Here is a 20215-nt window from a genome sequence, read left to right as displayed (position 1 = left end):
AGCGCTCCTCCCAGATAGTGCCAGTTTGCCCGCTAGTACACCAGTAATCCCGTTTAACCCCTTGATCGCCCCCCCCCCCAGTTAAACCCTTCACTTCCCTGTCACCAGTGTCATTGATCAGTGAACAGATTTTTACTGATCACTGTATCAGTGTCGCTGGCGACTTCCAATAGTGTTAGCGCCCCTCCCAGATAGCGCCAGATTGCCCGCTAGTACACCAGTAATCCCATTTAACCCCTTGATCGCCCCCCCCCAGTTAACCCCTTCACTGCCCTGTCACCAGTGTCATTGATCAGTGAACAGATTTTTACTGATCACTGTATCAGTGTCACTAGTGACTTCCAATAGTGGTAGTGCCCCTCCCAGATAGCGCCAGTTTGCCCGCTAGTACACCAGTAATCCCGTTTAACCCCTTGATCGCCCCCCCAGTTAACCCCTTCACTTCCCTGTCACCAGTGTCATTGATCAGTGAACAGATTTTTACTGATCACTGTATCAGTGTCGCTGGCGACTTCCAATAGTGTTAGTGCCCCTCCCAGATAGTGCCATTTGGCCTGCTAGTACACCAGTAATCCCGTTTAACCCCTTTATCACCCCCCCTAACTTTGAGTTTACGATATATTTTTTATAGCTGAAAGTAGAAAATATTGGGTTTTTTTCCAAAAGTTTTCCGTGTTTTTTTTGTTTATATCACAAAAAATCAAAAGTGCACAGGTGATAAAATACCACCAAAAGAAAGCTCTGTTTGTGTGAAAAAAAGGACGTAAATTTTGTTTGGGTACAGTACTGCATGACCGCGGAATTATCATTTGAATTAGTGCAGCGCTGTATAGCAAAAAAAGGCATAAATTATAGTATCTATACCATAGTTTGTAGACGCTATAACTTTCACACAAAGCAATCAATATACACTTATTGGGACTTTTTTTTACCAAAAACATGTAGCAGAATACATTTTGGCTTAAATTTATGACTAACTTTCAGTTTACAATATATTTTTTATAGCTGAAAGTAGAAAATATTGTTTTTTTTCAAAATTTTTGTGTTTTTTTTGTTTATAGCACAAAAAGTCAAAAGCACACAGGTGAAAAATACCACCAAAAGAAAGCTCTATTTGTGTGAAAAAAAGGACATATATTTCATTTGGGTACAGCATTGCATGACCACGCAATTATCATTTGAATTAGTGCAGTGCCAAACAGCAAAAAAAGGCCAGGTCATTAAGGGGGGTAAATCCTCAGGAGCTCAAGTGGTTAAGAGGCTCCTCTGTCCTGCACTCATTACCTGTATCAATGGCACCTGTTTGAACTTGTTATCAGTATAAAAGACACCTGTCCACAACCTCAAACAGTCACACTCCAAACTCCACTATGGTGAAGGCCAAAGAGCTGTCGAAGGACACCAGAAACAAAATTGTAGACCTGCACCAGGCTGGGAAGACTAAATCTGCAATAGGCAAGCAGCTTGGTGTGAACAAATCAACTGTGGGAGCAATAATTAGAAAATGGAAGACATACAAGACCACTGATAATCTCCCTCGATCTGGGGCTCCATGCAAGATCTCACCCCGTGGGGTCAAAATGATCACAAGAACGGTGAGCAAAAATCCCAGGACCACACGGGGGGACCTAGTGAATGACCTGCAGAGAGCTGGGACCAACATAACAAAGGCTACCATCAGTAACACACTACGCCGCCAGGGACTCAGATCCTGCAGTGCCAGACGTGTCCCCCTGCTTAAGCCAATACATGTCCGGGCCCGTCTGAAGTTTGCTAGAGAGCATTTGGATAATCCAGAAGAGGATTGGGAGAATGTCATATGGTCAGATGAAGCCAAAATAGAACTGTTTGGTAGAAACACAACTCGTTGTGTTTGGAGGAGAGAGAATGCTGAGTTGCATCCAAAGAACATCATACCTATTGTGAAGCATGGGGGTGGCAACATCATGCTTTGGGGCTGTTTCTCTGCAAAGGGACCAGGACGACTGATCCATGTACAGGACAGAATGAATGGGGCCATGTATCGTGAGATTTTGAGTGCAAACCTTCTTCCATCAGCAAGGGCACTGAAGATGAAACATGGCTGGGTCTTCCAACATGACTATGATCCCAAACATAACGCCCAGGCAACAAAGGAGTGGCTTCGTACGAAGCATTTCAAGGTCCTGAACTGGCCTAGCCAGTCTCCAGCTCTCAACCCCATAGAAAACCTTTGGAGGGAGTTGAAAGTCCGTGTTGCCCAGCGACAGCCCCAAAACATCACTGCTCTAGAGGAGACCTGCATGGAGGAATGGGCCAACATACCAGCAACAGTGTGTGCCAACCTTGTGAAGACTTACAGGAAACGTTTGACCTCTGTCATTGCCAACACAGGATATATAACAAAGTATTGAGATGAACTTTTGATATTGACCAAATACTTATTTTCCACCATAATTTGCAAATAAATTCTTTCCAAATCAGCCAATGTGATTGTCTGGATTTTTTTTCTAATTTTGTCTCTCATAGTTGAGGTCTACCTATGATGCCAATTACAGGCCTCTCTCATCTTTTTAAGTGGGAGAACTTGCACAATTGGTGACTGACTAAATACTTTTTTGCCCCACTGTATATATATATATACATATATATATATATATATATATATATATATATATATATATATATATATATAAAAATAAAAAAAAGGATTGAATACATATAAACATACATACAATGGCTGTGCTTAATATATAAAAACGTATCTATAATAAGGTGAGCAAAAATTTTAGCTGACAAATAAAATAAAAATAGGAATAAATAGAATTTTTTTTTTACTTAAACAAACAGAAAAAAGGGGCGGGACATGGCATCATAATATAAACACATCCAACTACTATTGTAATGTATGCAATTCATTACTTGTCAATAATTATCATGATAGAAAAAGACCTGTTGAAAATTAAAATGTAATGCAATAAAGGATAATAACTCTAATAAAAGGTCGAACACAAGATTATAATATTGTATTAATCTTTAATACCTCGTTTAGACCTCCTGGGGCCAATACATCCAGGGCATATATCGAAAATGTCTCTCTCTTACATTTAAAGGAAGAGGCTTGATCAACGAAGGAAGATGGGTACCCCTTCTCCAGGAATTTGTTCTTCAGTAATTCTCCCTGGGAGTCATAGTCCTCAAGTTGCGTGCAATTATGTTTTAACCTACAAAACTGGCTCTTGGGAATATTAGAAAGCCAACGAGGGGGGTGGCAGCTCCTAGAATGCAAAAAGGAATTGCCAGCAGTAGACTTCATGTAGTTTTTAGCATGGATGTGGTTATTCTTGTGATACATATCCAAGTTGAGAGAAGCTAGATGTTCTTTATCAACCACTGATGTGAATGATAGGCCCATATCGTTGCTATTACAATGGGAAACAAAATCATCGATTGAAGGGATATCCCCATCCCAAATGATCAGAATGTCATCAATGTATTGACCAAAAAATACATTGTGGGATGTGTGGGGGTTGTTTTGCCAGATGTACTTGTTTTCCCAGAAACCCATGGTGAGATTATCATAAGATGGAGCAAACTTAGCCCCCATGGAAGTGCCCTGTAGTTGTAGATAATATTCTCCATCGAACAAGAAATAATTATGTGTGAGACAAAATAGTGTGGCCTCTAAAATAAATGTAGCTTGTTTAGGATTGACAGTAGAGTCATCTGCTAGAAAGTGTTGTATGGCACGCATTCCAATCTCATAAGGTATCGAAGTGTACAAAGATGTGACATCTAAAGCTACTCACATGTAGGTAGACTGCCATAGTTAAGGGGGTAAGCAGTTCTAATAGGTGGATGTCACGTACCTGATGGGAGACTGAAATGACGAGGTCGGCCTCACTTGTGTCACTAGCCCTGACCCCACTGGAGTTGGAACAGAGGGAGTCTAGGACCCAGGGGAACAAGAGCGCCAGTAGTTGTTGTTTGCAGCTCTTGTAGATGTTGACCTTGGGAGACTGATGATCCTCTGATTCAGGCACAGTGGTAACATGCAGAGCTGGTTTTGTAGATCGCCAGGTGTGCACCAGAGCAAGGCAGGAAGCGAGAGGAAGAGACAGGAGCAGTGTCATAGGAATAGCCAGGGTCATCAACAGGCGGACAGCAAGGTACAGAATCAGAAGCAAAGCCGAAGTCAGGAGCAGATCCAAAGTCAGGAACCAGTATAGATCAGGAGAGCAATCAGAGTCAGGTGAGGAACAATCCAGGTCAGCAACAAAGGAATCACACAGGAACAAGCAGGACACGGGGGAGCTGCAGACCAGTCAGCACTCAGCACATGCAGAGACACTTCTTAAATAGTCCGTCTGGCGCCAATCTTCACAGTGCGTGTACACGTGCGTGTGCGTGATCGTGCATTTCTGTGCACATGCGCTCGTCTATTCACAATTTGTTTCTCCGGAAATCCCTTACAGTGGATCCCATCTCTAATGTACAACTGTAAATTCTGGGCTAAAGGCTGTAGGAAGAAATCTATATACTGTGAAAATCCACTAGTTATACTGTTCATATAGACAACTATGGACCGGCCAGGGGGGTTTGTAATGCTTTTGTGAACTTTCAGAAGATGATGAAAATATCGAGTGTGATGAAACTCTTTAACTAGAAAGGAAGCTTCAGTCTTGGAGACAACTTTATCAGTAAGGGCCCTATGAATCACTGTCTTGTCTTTAATAGTCAAGTCTGGTAAGGGATCCCTTGGGAGTTTAGTATATGTATGTTTGTCAGACAACAATCTGAGAGCTTCAGCTTTATAATCATAGTTAAAGAACAATCTCCTGCGCCACAATTTTAAATGTAGATGATAGAAGCAGCCTGTATTAAAGGTGCCACAGCCACAGCACCAAAATCATCAACTAAAATATATAAACCAATTAATACGGCGCTATATTAACAAACAAGTAGTACAATAAGAATATATAACTGACATCTGTGTGGGGTGAGATAGACGGCTATGAAAATAGCATGCATTAAGGTGACAAGCTAAAAATGGTGAATAGTGTCCTTAGTATATCACACAGACTTCATGCAGGTGTGAGCTGCAATGTGCCAATCCTCTAAGGCTGGGGTGCCCCCTCACCTTCCTGCTCAGGCCCCCAGGGACCAGAGAGCATTGAGTAGTAAATAAGATATTCCTCCAGATAGCAGGTAGATCTCTCTGGCAACGATGGTATAACTCCCTCCTCTTGGCTAGCCTCAGCAATAGATGGTAAGCCTCAGCAACAGATGGTACGCCTCAGCAACAGATGGTACCCGTGGTGTCTCTCCGGTAATGGCTCTCCCATGCGGTCACCAGCTTTCAGGCCCATGCAGGCAGACTCGCTATTGGTCAAGGGAAGTTGTTTCAAACGAAACGGACTCGTCCGCTGTGTGTGCGGGGCTCGGTGTTCCGGAAACTGGAGGGAAGAGCTCGGCGCGTCCGTAGGCTGCACAAACAAAGTTCCGAGGCCGCGTTTTCTCCGCCGTCAATGGACCGGGCGGCGGTGTGAGTTTATGGGCGTGAAAGCTGGTGACCGCATGGGAGAGCCATTACCGGAGAGACACCACGGGTACCATCTGTTGCTGAGGCGTACCATCTGTTGCTGAGGCTTACCATCTATTGCTGAGGCTAGCCAAGAGGAGGGAGTTATACCATCGTTGCCAGAGAGATCTACCTGCTATCTGGAGGAATATCTTATTTACTACTCAATGCTCTCTGGTCCCTGGGGGCCTGAGCAGGAAGGTGAGGGGGCACCCCAGCCTTAGAGGATTGGCACATTGCAGCTCACACCTGCATGAAGTCTGTGTGATATACTAAGGACACTATTCACCATTTTTAGCTTGTCACCTTAATGCATGCTATTTTCATAGCCGTCTATCTCACCCCACACAGATGTCAGTTATATATTCTTATTGTACTACTTGTTTGTTAATATAGCGCCGTATTAATTGGTTTATATATTTTAGCTTTATAATCAAACCTATTTTGTATCACTATCCCCCCACCCTTCTCAGCAGGTTTGATGACAAGATGATGGTTGGCAATGAGGGAGGCTAGAGCTTTCTGTTCTTTAAGAGAAATATTATGATCCCTTAATTTAACTTTAGTGTTATGGGAACACAAGGCTTGTAACTCAGAATACCCACACGATAGAAGGTTTCTAAGCAGGGACTCTTTGATTGTGTGGGGTAGAAATTCGATTTAGGTCTGAAAGCAGTGTGTTTAATGGGAGGAGATGACAATAAGTGCCGAGTAAAAAGGCAAATCTCCAACTCAGATGGATCATTGGTTCCCAAGAAACCGTAATGGTCAATATGGAGTTCCTCTAGTATAGCTAGGACGACTTTTTACATCCATAGAGGTCTTAAGAGCAAATTCCTCTGTGCTCTCAGGTACATTAGGGTGAGGTTTCTTTTTCTCAGCTTGTATACTGTAATATCTGTTCAGGGTAAGATTGCAAACAAACTTACTAAGATCCTGGAAAAGCTGGAAAGGGTTTGGGGGAATAGAGGGGACAAAGGATAACCCATGCCTAAGCAAGGATGATTCAAACAAGAACAATAAATGAGTGGAAAGGTTGAATATTTTTACTGTAGACGTTTTCTGGAGTATGGACTTAGGTCTACCTCCTCTCACCCTGCACCCTCTCTTATATGCTTTCTTTTTAGTCTTTTTGGTTGTAATGTAGGTGGGAGAGGGCTGTATGCTCAAAAAGGAGTTATCCATACTGGTGGGGTGGAAAAAAGGAACCTGAGAGGAATGATGTGGATGTGGTGAGATGAATTTGAGAGGTGTACCATTTTTTTCCAAAATAGAGTGTCTGGGGATGGAGGAATTGTCACCCCATGGAGGACAAAAACCAGAAGTATCCGACTCAGAGTTAGAAGCCGGTTGTGGTTTGTGCGTACCATCAACAGTAATGGGAACCTTAGAATTAGCAGATACACTCGTATTGCTGAAAGTCTTGGGAAAGGCCTTATCATAATGCTGAGCAGGGGTATGTGATGGAAATGTGATAATATGTTGTTAAGTTGATTTCCATTATGAATATTTGAACTATTGTTGATGTTGCAGACAGCTGTCCCTGGTCTCTCCTGATAATGGGTATGTGATAGACCAGGAGAAGTGTAGATATTAACTGGATGGGATGTGAGAGACTGTATAGATTTGTGGGTGTGGCAAAAAGATATGGGTGGGAGATTTGGGGGATTGACTTTAATGGACATCAAGGGAGGAATACATTTTTGTTTTTTCTGTTTCCACAAGAAAACTCTATCGTTGTTCTAATCGTCCAGACCGCGATGAAATTGACCCAATTTCATGCTGATAAGCTGGTCCTCTTTATATTTGGTGACTTGTTTAAGATTAGTGAACTATCTATCTGGAAGGGTGGTGGCCATGTTCATGATGTCTTGGCAGAGTATTTGCACCTGATATACAAGTTTATCATATTTAATGAGTATCTGTTGATCCAGAATTTGCATCCACTTCCTGATAAATTCTGATAGAAAGAACCATTCTGTACAGTGTTCTATATCTAAAAAAGTACAATCTTTCAAAATTCTCAATCCTCTAGGAGTGATACAGTATGTGAGCTGAGATACATAGAGAGAAAAAATTTATCCCACCACTGGGTGTTTACTGCATGGATGGTTCTCTCTAGTTTCTTAAAATGTATACACAATGCTTTGTACCGTGGATGTATAAATTTAGTGATAGGGGAAAATAACGTATGAGGAAACATTGTAAAAAGATTGTCTAATATGGAGTATTTATGGGATTTGATATTAGTCAATAATTCCATAGGGACCGACAGGGGGGATAGAGAAAAAAAACAATCAAAAAACAACAAATAAGTAGATGAATAGTGTGATCAGAAGCCAGCTACAACTATTTTGAGGCCCATTCATTTCAATGTACCCATTTTGATTGGTTTCTTTGTTAATTATTCCAGTTCACGCCCTTATAAGTAGTGGCTCCTATCACGGGGGTTTACGGTCTGAGGAAGGAGTGTCTGCACATGCTCTAAAACGCGTTACCACCCCCTGGATGTCACGTCCGGCATGTGTTCCACGCCTCTCCTGGAAGTACGGATGCCATCCTGCCCGTGCGTTCCACCACACTTACTACTGCTGGTCGGCTCAGTATGTCTCCCTGGCATTAAACCTGATGAGCCTTTATCTGACTGCTATCTTGTAAGTACTTTTAACCTTTACTACTCAATAAACTGCTGCATACTGCACTTAGAGGAGCCTTCCTTGCTATTTATTCTCAATGAGGTGCCAGCTCAGCCAGTTGTAGACTTAGACGTTCAAGGAGTTTGGAGGCAAAAGGGAGTAAAGTGATGGGTCTTAGGTTGCTAAGATTGATGGGGTCCATTGAGGCCTTTTTAAGTATGGGGGGTGACTAGCTCATGTTTTAGAGAGTTGGGGAAGATGCCAGTAGAAAGGAAGAGATTGAAGATATAAGTTAAAGAGTGAAGGATAGAGCCAGAAGGTGACCGTAGTATTTTTGAGGGAACAGGGTTCAGGGACAGGTGGTTAGGTGGGCTTTATAAAAAAGTTTATCAACCTCATTTACAGTAGCTGGGTTAAACAAGGGAAGTATAGATTGTGCAGGTGGAAAAGGAGTGTAGGGTGAGAGAGATATCTGTACAGTAGAGATCTCATCACAAATTGTTTCAATCTTATTTTTGAAGTGATTAGCAATCTCCTGGGCAGTGAGTGAGTTAGTGGGTGGAGGTAATGAAGGACGAAGTAGAGAATTAAAGGTAGAAAAGAGTTGACGGGGATTGGGTGAGAGAGTGTTAATGAGCGTGATAAAATACTGTAGGTCTGTTTGGCAGTGTGGAGAACAGATTTATATTGGATGAAGTCTTGCTGGGTCTTAGTCTTACGCCATAAATGCTCAAGACCATGGATATGTTTTTTGAGGAATCTAGTATTGTCTGTTTGCCAGGGCTGTAGCAATTGGGACCTAATTCTGTGTGTAGAGAGGGGGGCCAATGTGTCAACGGTGGATGACAGTGGACTGTTGTAGACAGAAGTGGCCAGGTTGGGGCAGGACAGTGCTGAGATTTTGTTATAGAGACATTCTTTTGCAGAAAAAAGAAGAGAAGGGTTAAGAGAGCAAAGGTTTCTATGGGAAACTGTTCGGTATTTGGAAGACAAGGAGGAGGAAGCTAGGGAGAGAGTGAAGTTAATAAGGGAGTGATCAGAGAAAGGAAAAATAAAAGTTGGTGAGGTTCCAAGGAGTGCATAGGTCGGTGAATACAAGTTTGAGGCAGTTACCATTAGAGTGAGCAGAAACATGTGTCCATTGTTTTAGCTCAAAAGAAGTGGTTAGGCTCAGAAGTTTAGAAGTAGCAGGAGTGTTCAGATTAACAGGGATGTTGAAGTCACCTAGAATGATTGTGGAACTTTCAGAAGAGAGAAAGTAAAGCAGCCAGGCAGAGAAGTCATGAGGAAGCTTCATACCAGTCCAGGAGGCCTATAGATCACAGCAAATCTTAAAGAAACTGGAGAGAATAGACTAATGTAGTGAACTTCAAATGAGGAGAGGGACAGAGAGGGAGGTGTATGAAGGATCTGAAAAGTGCTTTGAGGTGATAGGAGGAGTCCAACTCCACCTAATAAACGTTCAATCACGAACTTTGAACTCAATGCAAGTCTCTAGGACTCAATCTTGTAAATTCAAAAGTGCCCATTTTGAAAGCTTATATGCAAGTTATTGGTCATAAAAGGGTACGGGGACTCATGTACTGTCCTGAGTGACATGAATCAGTGAAAAAAAAATTCAAAAAGTACCATACCATTTTTAAAGGGGCAGTCATTTTTCATTGCTTAAAGGAAAACAAATTAAAAAAAGAGAGAGAGAATTAAATATCATGTCTGGAGAGTCCCCTTAAACTACCTGCAAAGTTGCACATCTGTATAATGTATACAACCTGCTGCAGCAGGATTGACAAAATAAAAAAAAAAGTGGGGGTCCCCCCTAATCCTTACCAGGCCTTTTAGGTCTGGTAGGAAGGTAAGGAGGGTAGCCATAGTAATTTTTTTTTAATTGCATGGGCTTCCCCCTCAAAGCCCTACCTAGACCTTTAAGGGGAACCCCACCTCCAAAAATTAGGGTGGAAAATGAGTGGGGTTCCCCCCAAAAGCCATACCAGGCCCTTTAGGCCTGGAAGGACATTTAAGGGGAACTTCACCAAAAAAATGGGGGAGAAAACATGGGGTCCCCCCTAAACTCCTATCATACCAGGAAAAGGGGGGATGATTAAGGCCATGTGCCTTCGGAGTTGGGGCAGTGTCTCCATACCAATGGGGACAAGGGCCTCTTCCCCACAACTCTTGCCCAGTGGTTGTAGGGGGTCTGCAGGCAAGGGGGTCATTTCTATCAGGGTACCCCTTTAAATAAGTGGGCACCCTGGTGCTGCCCCCCTTGTGGATGAGTAAGGGGTATTCACTAAAGGGTTAAACTGAATAAAAAATAAACACGCCAGACTTTTGAAAAATTCCTTTATTGAACAAAAAACAAAACAACAAGTCCTGACAGGTCCTTTATTTAAAAAAAAGCCAAAATAATGGTGCCATCATCCAGCGTTGTGCCAACGACGCTGACTTGTAAAAAAAAAAATACACCTCCTGAGCTGTCTGCACCCACCGAGCACTTGCCACAATCTGACAGGACTGACAAGTGACGGTCATGTTTAAACAATTGGGCGGAGCTAGCGGTGACATACCAACTTTTTTTTTCAATTAAAGGACTTGTCAAAAACTGTTTTTGTTCAGTTAAAGGAATTTTTCAAAAGTCTGGCGTGTTTATTTTTTCTAAATGCAACCCTTTAGTGAATGGGTAGGGGTACAAGTACGCCTTACTCATTCATCAGGGGGGCAGCATCAGGGTGCCCCCTTATTTAAAAGAGCACCCTGATGCTATCACCCCCCCTGCTCCCAGACCCCCAAAACAACTAGCCCAGGGTTGTGGGGAAGAGGTCCCTGTCCCCATTGGAATGGGGACACCAACCCAATGCCAAGGGCACGTGGCCTGGTAAGCCGCGTGGGTGGGGGGACGTGCTTAATCACCTCCCCTCTTTCCTGCCCTGTGCTCTAATTTGAGGATCTGTTAGGAATTTAGGGGGAACCCTAGATTTTTTTTTTTTTTTTTTACTGTAGGGTCCCTCCTAACCTTCCTACCAGACATAATGGGCCCAATAGGGTTTAGGGGGGGGAAAACATACACTTGTATTTTTTTAATGTATTTGTTTTATTTTAATTTTTTTGCATAAGGCTGCAGTGTAAGCAGCTTTATATAATGTGGGGTGTGGACTTAGCCGATAGCCATGATTGGCGAAAGTCACCATGACCGGGGATTAAGATTCTTATCTGGCAAGGCACCCACCCCCCTTTGGGAGGATGATTTTGACACCTGGGTAGATCAAGCTCTACAGGCCATAGGAGAGTGGGAAGTAGCAAATTCTGAAACAAGGCAGAGAGTGTTGGAGAGCTTACAGAGTCCTGCCTCTGACATTGTGCAGAATTTAAAATGAGATAAGCCGGGCTATACCACACACAAGTGCCTTGAAACATTTGCAAGAAGTGTTTGGGAGAGTTGACCAAAACCACTCAAACATTTGCTATAAGTTGCCCCTTTGAGCCAGTTCATCTCCCAACTCCGTAGACTGACTTTCAGATGCAGAGAATCGATACAAACCACCCCATGAATCCAGGAAAAAGGCTTCCAAAGAAGCAAACAACTCAAGCAGGGAAAGCCCGAATCAGAAGTGCAAAGCCTTGGGCAGAGAGTCTTCCCAAAGTGCCTCTTCCCCACAACCCTGGGCTGGTGGTTTTGGGGGTCTGGGGGCAGAGGTCTCATTAGCATCAGGGTACCCTTTTAAATAAGTCATTTTCTTTTCCTAAATTTCTTGAATCCTTTATCTGCACATCCTTTAAGAATTTCCATTTTAAATGTCCTGGTTTTTGACAGTAGTTATTGACTCTCTCTGTCTCACTTGCACCTGTCATTTTTACTAAGAGCAGTCATTCCTGTCTTGGCTGTAGTCTGACTGTTCCTTTTTAAAGCGTCATTTTGAACTAGAGCTATCTAAGACTTAAGATTGCTCTGTTTCATTTGTCTTCTAATGTTATGAATAAAAGTACAAGCTTTTGACATTGATTGTTTTCTCTTGTACCACAGCTAATGAAGTTAGGTCAAGATATTTCAATTGTTTTACAAATGCTTTTATCATACCTGTATCGTTTTCATCTGCTACTTCCAAGACCATTTTGTATACCTTTTGAGAATTTAATTTTAAATTCAAAAGGGTCCTCTCTAACTGAAGTCTGTAACGAGTCTTCTAAAGAAGGTACTTCCCCACCAGTGGTACATAACAACAATTGTCGTAATCTGTCTGATGCATGACTATGTTTCTCATGTCCTTCATCGTCAATAACAGGTGATTTTATAATTCGTCTGGCAAAATGTGCAGATAAGCAAAGATAATAGATACGGTTACACTTTTCGTTCGTAAGGTTATAAGCGATCAGTGTAGGACTCAAATACGTCAGCATTATAAAAAGCATCTGTCTTTGAGTCATATGCTGTCTTTTAAAATTTTAATTAATTGATCATGTATTTATCATTTTAATTTAGCTGCACGGTGTAGTAGTTTTTTCTTCTGACTTCTGTTTCATCATCTGCTTCATCTCCACCCATTTCAAGAATGCAGGAAGCCTGAGGCTTTGACTTATATTTATTTTTGTCATCTTTTGTTATTACAGCGACCAGTTTGCTGTCATTCTGTAGTCTTAACAAAATATTTGTTCTAAAATCAATTTTTTCCTCAAGGTTCTCTATGTAATTACAAAAACTTTCACAATTTGGACAATTAAGAGAATCTTGGGACACATTTTCATACATTTCTGTATTCTGTACAGTATTACATTTTGTCTGCTTTAATCCACAAACATTTTTAGCAGGTAAATCAACATTAAATATCATTTGGTTGGGGGCACATGCGCAGACGCTGAAGATGGCGGTCGCACATTGATTGCACTCCACTTCACCGCTCTCTCTTCCAGCTCCTCCAGAGCCAATGTTAGCTATTAAAAGCAGAGGAGAACAGGTTTCGGACTTGGCACTACTTGCTGATCCCCATGGGCAAAATTGGGCATCAGATGTATCCTCCATCACCCACCACACACTTGCGGCCTACACATATGGATAGATATGTGTCACGAGCCACTTCACTGGCCTCGAGTGCTCACACAATCCCAGCAGCAGAACCGGAGGATCGAACAGATCATGAGGCGGAGGTAACTCATCGTGCTGTTCTAACTCCCAATTCTTCTATCCCCTACCTCACAGCAGACATTCTTGATGATAAGTTACATGATCTTCTGCAGAGTTTATACCATACTATCTTGGGGCAGTGGGGAAAATAGCTCAGGAACTCAGAGGGGAGATAGCATTGGTGGAAGAATGTACAGATCATCTAGAAACCAAATTTGATGATCTGGTGCAGTATGTACATGTACTGGAGGAAGACACTCATACTTTGAAGCAACAGATGTCCCAGCTACAATCCTTACAGGAAGACCTGGAGAACAGGGAACAGACAAAATCTCAATTTACAAGGCGTTCCTGAATCAATAGGAGATGGGGATCTGCAAGATTATCTGCAGGGTCTGCTCACCGCATTGGCCCTGTGGTTGTAGACATAGATTGGTGAATGGATAGAGCCCACAGCTCTCTTGCCCCAAAACCTTCTTTGGGTTTGAGACTGAGAGACATCATTGTTCGGTTTCACTACTATGATAGTAAGGAATCTCTGCTGAATTCTACACGTAACACTGCCTCGATTGATTTTAGAGGGGAAAAATTAAATTCTATAGTGATTTATCCCCTATCAATCTGTCTAAGAGATGTACACTTGCCCACTTACTCTGCACCTACAGAAGCATTGTGCTGCCTTGTATTACACAAGGCATTCTCTAGCATTCAGCAGTGCCTGTCCCCTTTAAGGCCAGGGACTTCCTGTCTGCTAGTTTGGGAGGAAGTGACCTCATCTCTTCAGACTGAAGAAATTCTACTATGCGAGTAGATGTGGGATGCTGTTCCCTCTTCATATATGGGCTTAATTAGACCCCCAAAGTCTGTAAGTACCCCTCCTATTTACTGCGGAATGTTATGCATATAGCTAGGAAGTTAGATATGTACTCATGTCTGTTTATTCTGTTTGTATTCCAGTTTTACCTCACATTCACATTCATATCCACACTTCATGTACTATGTTCACATGTTATCAGTAAAAGATCATCGGTTATCAATCATCGACTCGTTACTGTGTAGACATCAAAGGTTATACTGCCTGTAACCCTCTGTAACCCTTTCATAACTGCAGAGAAGGCAGGACAAGCATTGTATTGTATACAGATGGGGCTTCCCGTTCAGGTTAACCGTAACCAAAGATGGCACTCAACACAAAATCAGAGATCTTCAAGAACGAGAGGCATTTCTGCGTAACTTGGGACTACCCCCTCTCCTGGATGAAGCCTTAGTACTACCCCTACCCAAACCAAGAGCGGTCAACACTCCTAAGAAGATCCAGAAACAAGACAGGCCTCTCGATTCCTCAATGGTCTCCTGCTTTCCAGTTCCCAGTTAAGTGCAGCTGTTGCCACTTAAGACTTAATGTCTATAGATATGCTTTGCCCATCAATTTTTATATCCTCTTGAGGATACCTTCGACACCCTATCGGGATCTTCTCAGATGATATCCTGTTATTTGCTGTTTAATTTGGAAGAGAGAAGTGAAGTTACCGTCTGGTTTTCACCCTCCCTATGTCATCCCCAAACATCTACAGCTATTGCTGTAGATGCCTGGGTGGCCTTGGCTGCTCAGGCCTTCTCCATATTTTGGTAACTTACTATGCAATTTTTTTCCTTTTTTGGATGTGTTTACTCGTTTTTTTGTTTATTGGTGTATTTGTCATACTGCCCTGCATACAATTGCCTCTTATCCAGAATATGCCAACATGTATTTATGACTTTACTCATGTAATGTTAAGGGTTTAAATTCAATGAGGAAGAAGTCGATAGCTCTTAGGGAATTCCGTCAGTCTAAAGCTGATATTATTCCTATCCAGGAAACACCTTTCAAAAAGGGAAGCTCATTTAACTTTGCCCTCATGTATTTTTCTGTAGCATACTTCGCCACAGGTAAAGCTGGTGTCGCTATTCTTATCAAGAAAGATTGCTCTGTCCATATGTTATCTTCTGTGCTAGACACCCAGGGCAGATTTATACTATTGCAATGTCAAGATGGTGATGTCTATATTTCAGTTAATGTATATGCTCCTAATACTAATCAATTGGTGTTCTTTCGAGATACTATCTCCCCACTTTTAGCATATTCTCACCCTTTCACAGTTATTGGAGGAGACTTTAATTTATCTACAGTGGGGCAAAAAAGTATTTAGTCAGCCACCAATTGTGCAAGTTCTTCCACTTGAAAAGATGAGAGAGGCCTGTAATTGGCATCCTAGGTTGACCTCAACTATGAGAGACAAAATGAGAAAAATAAATCCAGACAATCACATTGGCTGATTTGGAAAGAATTTATTTGCAAATTATGGTGGAAAGTTCATCTCAATACTTTGTTATATATCCTTTGTTGGCAATGACAGAGGTCAAACGTTTCCTGTAAGTCTTCACAAGGTTGGCACACACTGTTGCTGGTATGTTGGCCCGTTCCTCCATGTAGATCTCCTCTAGAGCAGTGATGTTTTGGGGCTGTCGCTGGGCAACACGGACTTTCAACTCCCTCCAAAGGTTTTGAAACAGTCCACTTCCTTTTGTCAATGGATCAGAGGACGTAAGCTGTTTGATATTTGGAGAATACAACACTCGAATGCTAAACAGTTTTCGTTCTTTTCCCTGGTGCATTACATCTACACCAGACTAGATTACTTTTTGCTTTCAGCCCCCCTACTTAAACAGACAGTAGGCTCCGTTATTGTTCCTAGCTCCTGGTCTGATCATTCATTTTTGGCTCTAGATCTGTTTGTAGATTGTCTAAATTCACACAAATGCCAATAAACCTCATAGGATGCTGGTTAATAAGTTGAAAACACATTTATTACTCATGCCCCTGACTTTTTGTTCCAAATGGATGGCTCCCCCACATATTGCCCCTAACGAATAGCCCAAGTGTTTGGAGACTTCTGTCGTAAGCTTTATAACTGCTTATCACCAGATGTACATCCTACTTTTCATAGAGATTCTTTCTACACTTTTATTTCAGCCTTTCATCACCCTAAACTAAAAAAGGAAGATAGATTACTCTTGAACGCAGCCATTACTATGGAGGAGCTATGTGCAGTTTTTAAGGAACTATCGTCGCACAAAACATCAGGCCAAGACGGGTTTTCCTACACATACTACAAGCAATTTATCGCCGATATAGGCCCTGCCCTATTGGAATTTTATTCCTCTCTGATGAGCGGAGAAGAACCTCAATCACATTTCCAACATTCTCATATCACAGTCATTCCCAAACCAGGCAAAAACCTTACGACCCCAGCTAACTATAGGTCCATAGCATTACTGAACACAGATTATAAAATTTTCCAGAAACTCTTAGCTAATCACTTAGCTCTTCTACTTCCCAAAATTATACACAATGATCAGATGGGATTTATATTGGTGAGACAGGCAGGAGACAACACTAGGCGTATGTTCAATTTGGTTGATATACTTAACGGCTCGCGAACACCAGCCATATTGTTAAGTTTAGATGCTCAGAAGGCATTTGATAGGTTGGGATGGCCCTATATGTTTGAATTATTGAGACATGTAGGAATACAAGGGTCTTTTTTAAAGCAATTATGGCACTATATTCACAGCCTACCGCACAGGTTAAGCTTCCTTATGCCACATCTGACACTTTTCCCATGCTTAACGGAACTAGACATGGATGTCCTCTGTCTCTGCTCTTATTTGTGTTGTGTCTTGAACCATTGGCAGTGGTGATTAGAGCACACCCAGACATAGCGGGAGTGACTGTGAGGGGGAAGGAATATAAACTTTCACTTTTTGCAGATGACGTTCTATTGACTATTACTAAACCACATTTGTAATTACCTGCTTTGCATAAACTTTTACAAGCTTTTAGTGATCTATCTGGCTATAACATAAACACTTCAAAGACGGAAGCTATGCCCCTTAATATCCCATCCCAAGATCTCTCACTGCTCCAACAAAATTACTCATATCACTGGTGCTTGTCATCTATTAAATATCTTGGCACTCATATACCCCAACTTATGCTCAGTTGTTTGAAGCTAACTATCCCCCCACTGTTTCGGGAAATCTATGCTCTCCTAAATTAGTAGGACGCCTATAAGATATCTTTCCTGGGTAGAGTAAATGTGCTAAAGATGTCAATTCTACCAAAGCTACTCTACCTTTTTGAAACTCTCCCAGTGGCAATACCACAAGCTCAAATGCAAACTTTACAACGAGAGTTGCTTAGATTTATTTGGCATGCTAGAAAGCCTTGAATAGTTAGATGGTTCTTCTGACTCCTATAAACAGCGGAGGCTTAAGGGTACCGGATATCATCAAATATTTAGCCACCCATTTGAGAGAAACGGTGTCATGGTTCACCCAAAAAAACTCAGAACAGATGGACAGAGATTGAATTAGGATATAGTTATCCGATCCAAACATGTTCATTGCTACGCCCTTCACATTACGCATAACCCCTATCCCCTCCCTCCCATGCTTGAATCTATGAAATTTACCCTCAAAATATGGTCAACCTGTAGGAACTCCAGCGGTTACTGTCCACATGTTCCCCATTGTTGAATGTTTTGTATAATCCAGAACTCCCAGATAGTCTGTCTTAGCCACAAATGAGCTCTTGGGCAAATAGTGGGATATTCCAACTCCGTCATCTGATCAATCCTGTTTCCCGCAGGATTCGGTCATTTGAGGAGCTTGGGGCGTGGAAATCCACATTGCCTGCATCAGCCAGACATGCCTACTTACAGTTCGCTCATTATTTCTATACCTTGAATTCTTCTGACTTTAGATTGCCCTACAGATTTTGAAAGGATAGCAGCTAAAGGTCTCTCTCAACAACATCTTATCACCTCTTTATATAAGTTACTCCTCAATAGCGGTCCACTTATTGATAACCCCCACCGTTCTATGAAGAGATGGGAGAATTAACTTCAACGCCCAATTTCTCTCTTTATTGAGCTTCTTGCCTGTTCTATTGTGAAGTAGCAAATGAAGAGTCTTTTAGTCTGTTAGGGAAGACAACAGGTGTTGGAGTAGCAAGGCTTGTAGGCAAAATGTCTGTATGTGTGTGTAAAGCAACTCATGTGACAAAGAATCAAAGAAGTCATCCCACTGTACAGCTATTTTCTAATTCAGTGTGAGATAAATGTGTAATAGCCATATTAATAAGTGTTCTAAACATATGTATGGTTCTTTTCTGACATTATCTACAAAAGACTTAGGTCGACAGCAACATATAATACTGTTACGTTAGACTGTTATATGATCCTCCCATGCTATAGGGTCACATAACTACATTCTTCTTAAAACAGGTTCAACCAGCAGGTTAAAGACCAAAAACACATAAGTGCATAAACATAGTAAACTATAATTGAAAATATACTATCCCACACTATTCCTAACTAACTAATTGGTTAACTAACTATATGAAATAACTAACTAGCTATATTATAGATTAGAAATTATTCTCTTTTATAAAATATATTTTCTTATCTCTTTTATTTTAGGATGGAAAGCCATTGACCTACTGACCTCTTAGCCATGAAATACCACGGTGCACCTGAATACCTGCTTACAGAGCCCATTCACACTGTTAATTTTAAGCTAACTAATGCTGAGTCTCAATATGCAGACTTTGGAGAATCAGAATTATTAAAGAATACAGACGTTTGTTATAAGCTAAATTATTTATAATTCTTCACCCATACCCTACCACTGCCTGTACTGGGCAAATCCACTCTTTTTCTTTATTTAATTTACATATAGTCATGAAATTGCATTTTTCAGCATGGAATTGTTTTTGGTTTATGGTTAAAGCTTGGAATAGCTATCTGTATACAGCTTTCAGTCTGGAGCCAGAAAAGTTTTAAAGATATAAGATCAGAAAGATTTTTTACTGTGTTACTGGAAATCTAAGAAATCAGGCTATGCAGGCAGAAAACGTTGCATTTGCACCCTCTGTTGGTTACTACATGCCTTTTAGATGTAACAACCTCCAGCAGGAGGGCGCTATACAGCAGGCAGTGATTTGCTATTGACTACATTATGAATGCAACGTTAGTTTAGCACTAATAATACAATTATTGGTTTGATCAGGCACAACAGAGCTCAAAGGATTTTATTTGAAATGAGGATGAATTTTATTTTTAGTAAGTGAACTAAGCAAAGCACAATGTATGGCTACATGAGCAGCAAGGTTGCAGATTGATGGGAGGGGGTTACAATAGAGTGTCCAAATTTGTTTCATTCTTTGTTCACTATGCCTATTTCACAGAACCTGGATATGGACATGCAGCTCTTCTATTACGGGTTTCTTCATTTAATGTGATGGTCTTCAGCTGGAGGTCTTGCATGGCCAATTATGAGATCTTCTCTATGGGAAAGCGTACTGGAAATGAGAGAAACTTTCCATGAGGTAATTGTATAAAGATCTGTGTCTTGCTCAAACCAGAAGCAAACCTGTAAGAAAATTGACAGCACAGTGTCAGGTTGCTGGACTAAGAAAAGTCAATGGGTGTTGGCCATACAAAAAAAAAATCTTTCCATAATGATATGTACATGTAGCTGATCTTATATTATCTTTCTTTATGGGTTGCAGAAAATGGTTAACGGAAAGAAAAAATAGAAGGATGTTCTTCTGTGCTGCATAGTTTTAGAGACAGGGTCTCCTTGGAGGACTGTGTATCTGTCAGCTAGAACTATGAGTGGAGCCCCCAGGAGATCAATAGTTGTTGGCCAGTTTGGAGTCCTGTATGCCAGCCATTCTCACCCAGGGTTCCTTCAGAGTTTTCTAAGGGTTTTTTGAGCTGTGGCTGATTAACCTCCCATTTGATGGTGTATGCTTATTTCAGGGCCTAACCCCACTTGGCTGGGCCAGCTTCATGACTCCAA

At 41.5% G+C, this 20215-nt stretch overlaps 1 protein-coding gene across 1 annotated transcript; it reads right to left on the bottom strand.

The window, feature by feature from the left end:
• Positions 1 to 2995: 2995 nt before the first annotated feature.
• LOC149445155 (uncharacterized) lies at positions 2996 to 3733 on the bottom strand. Its single transcript, XM_089654228.1, has one exon. The coding sequence runs from the start codon at positions 3731 to 3733 to the stop codon at positions 2996 to 2998; it is 738 nt and encodes a 245-aa protein (XP_089510354.1).
• Positions 3734 to 20215: the final 16482 nt, after the last annotated feature.

Source organism: Staurois parvus, unplaced genomic scaffold, assembly GCF_062004578.1.
Source record: "Staurois parvus isolate SC_StPar_1 unplaced genomic scaffold, SC_StPar_1.0 ptg000746l, whole genome shotgun sequence".
NCBI classification, from domain to species: domain Eukaryota; kingdom Metazoa; phylum Chordata; class Amphibia; order Anura; family Ranidae; genus Staurois; species Staurois parvus.
This window is presented reverse-complemented; position numbering and strand designations above follow the sequence as displayed.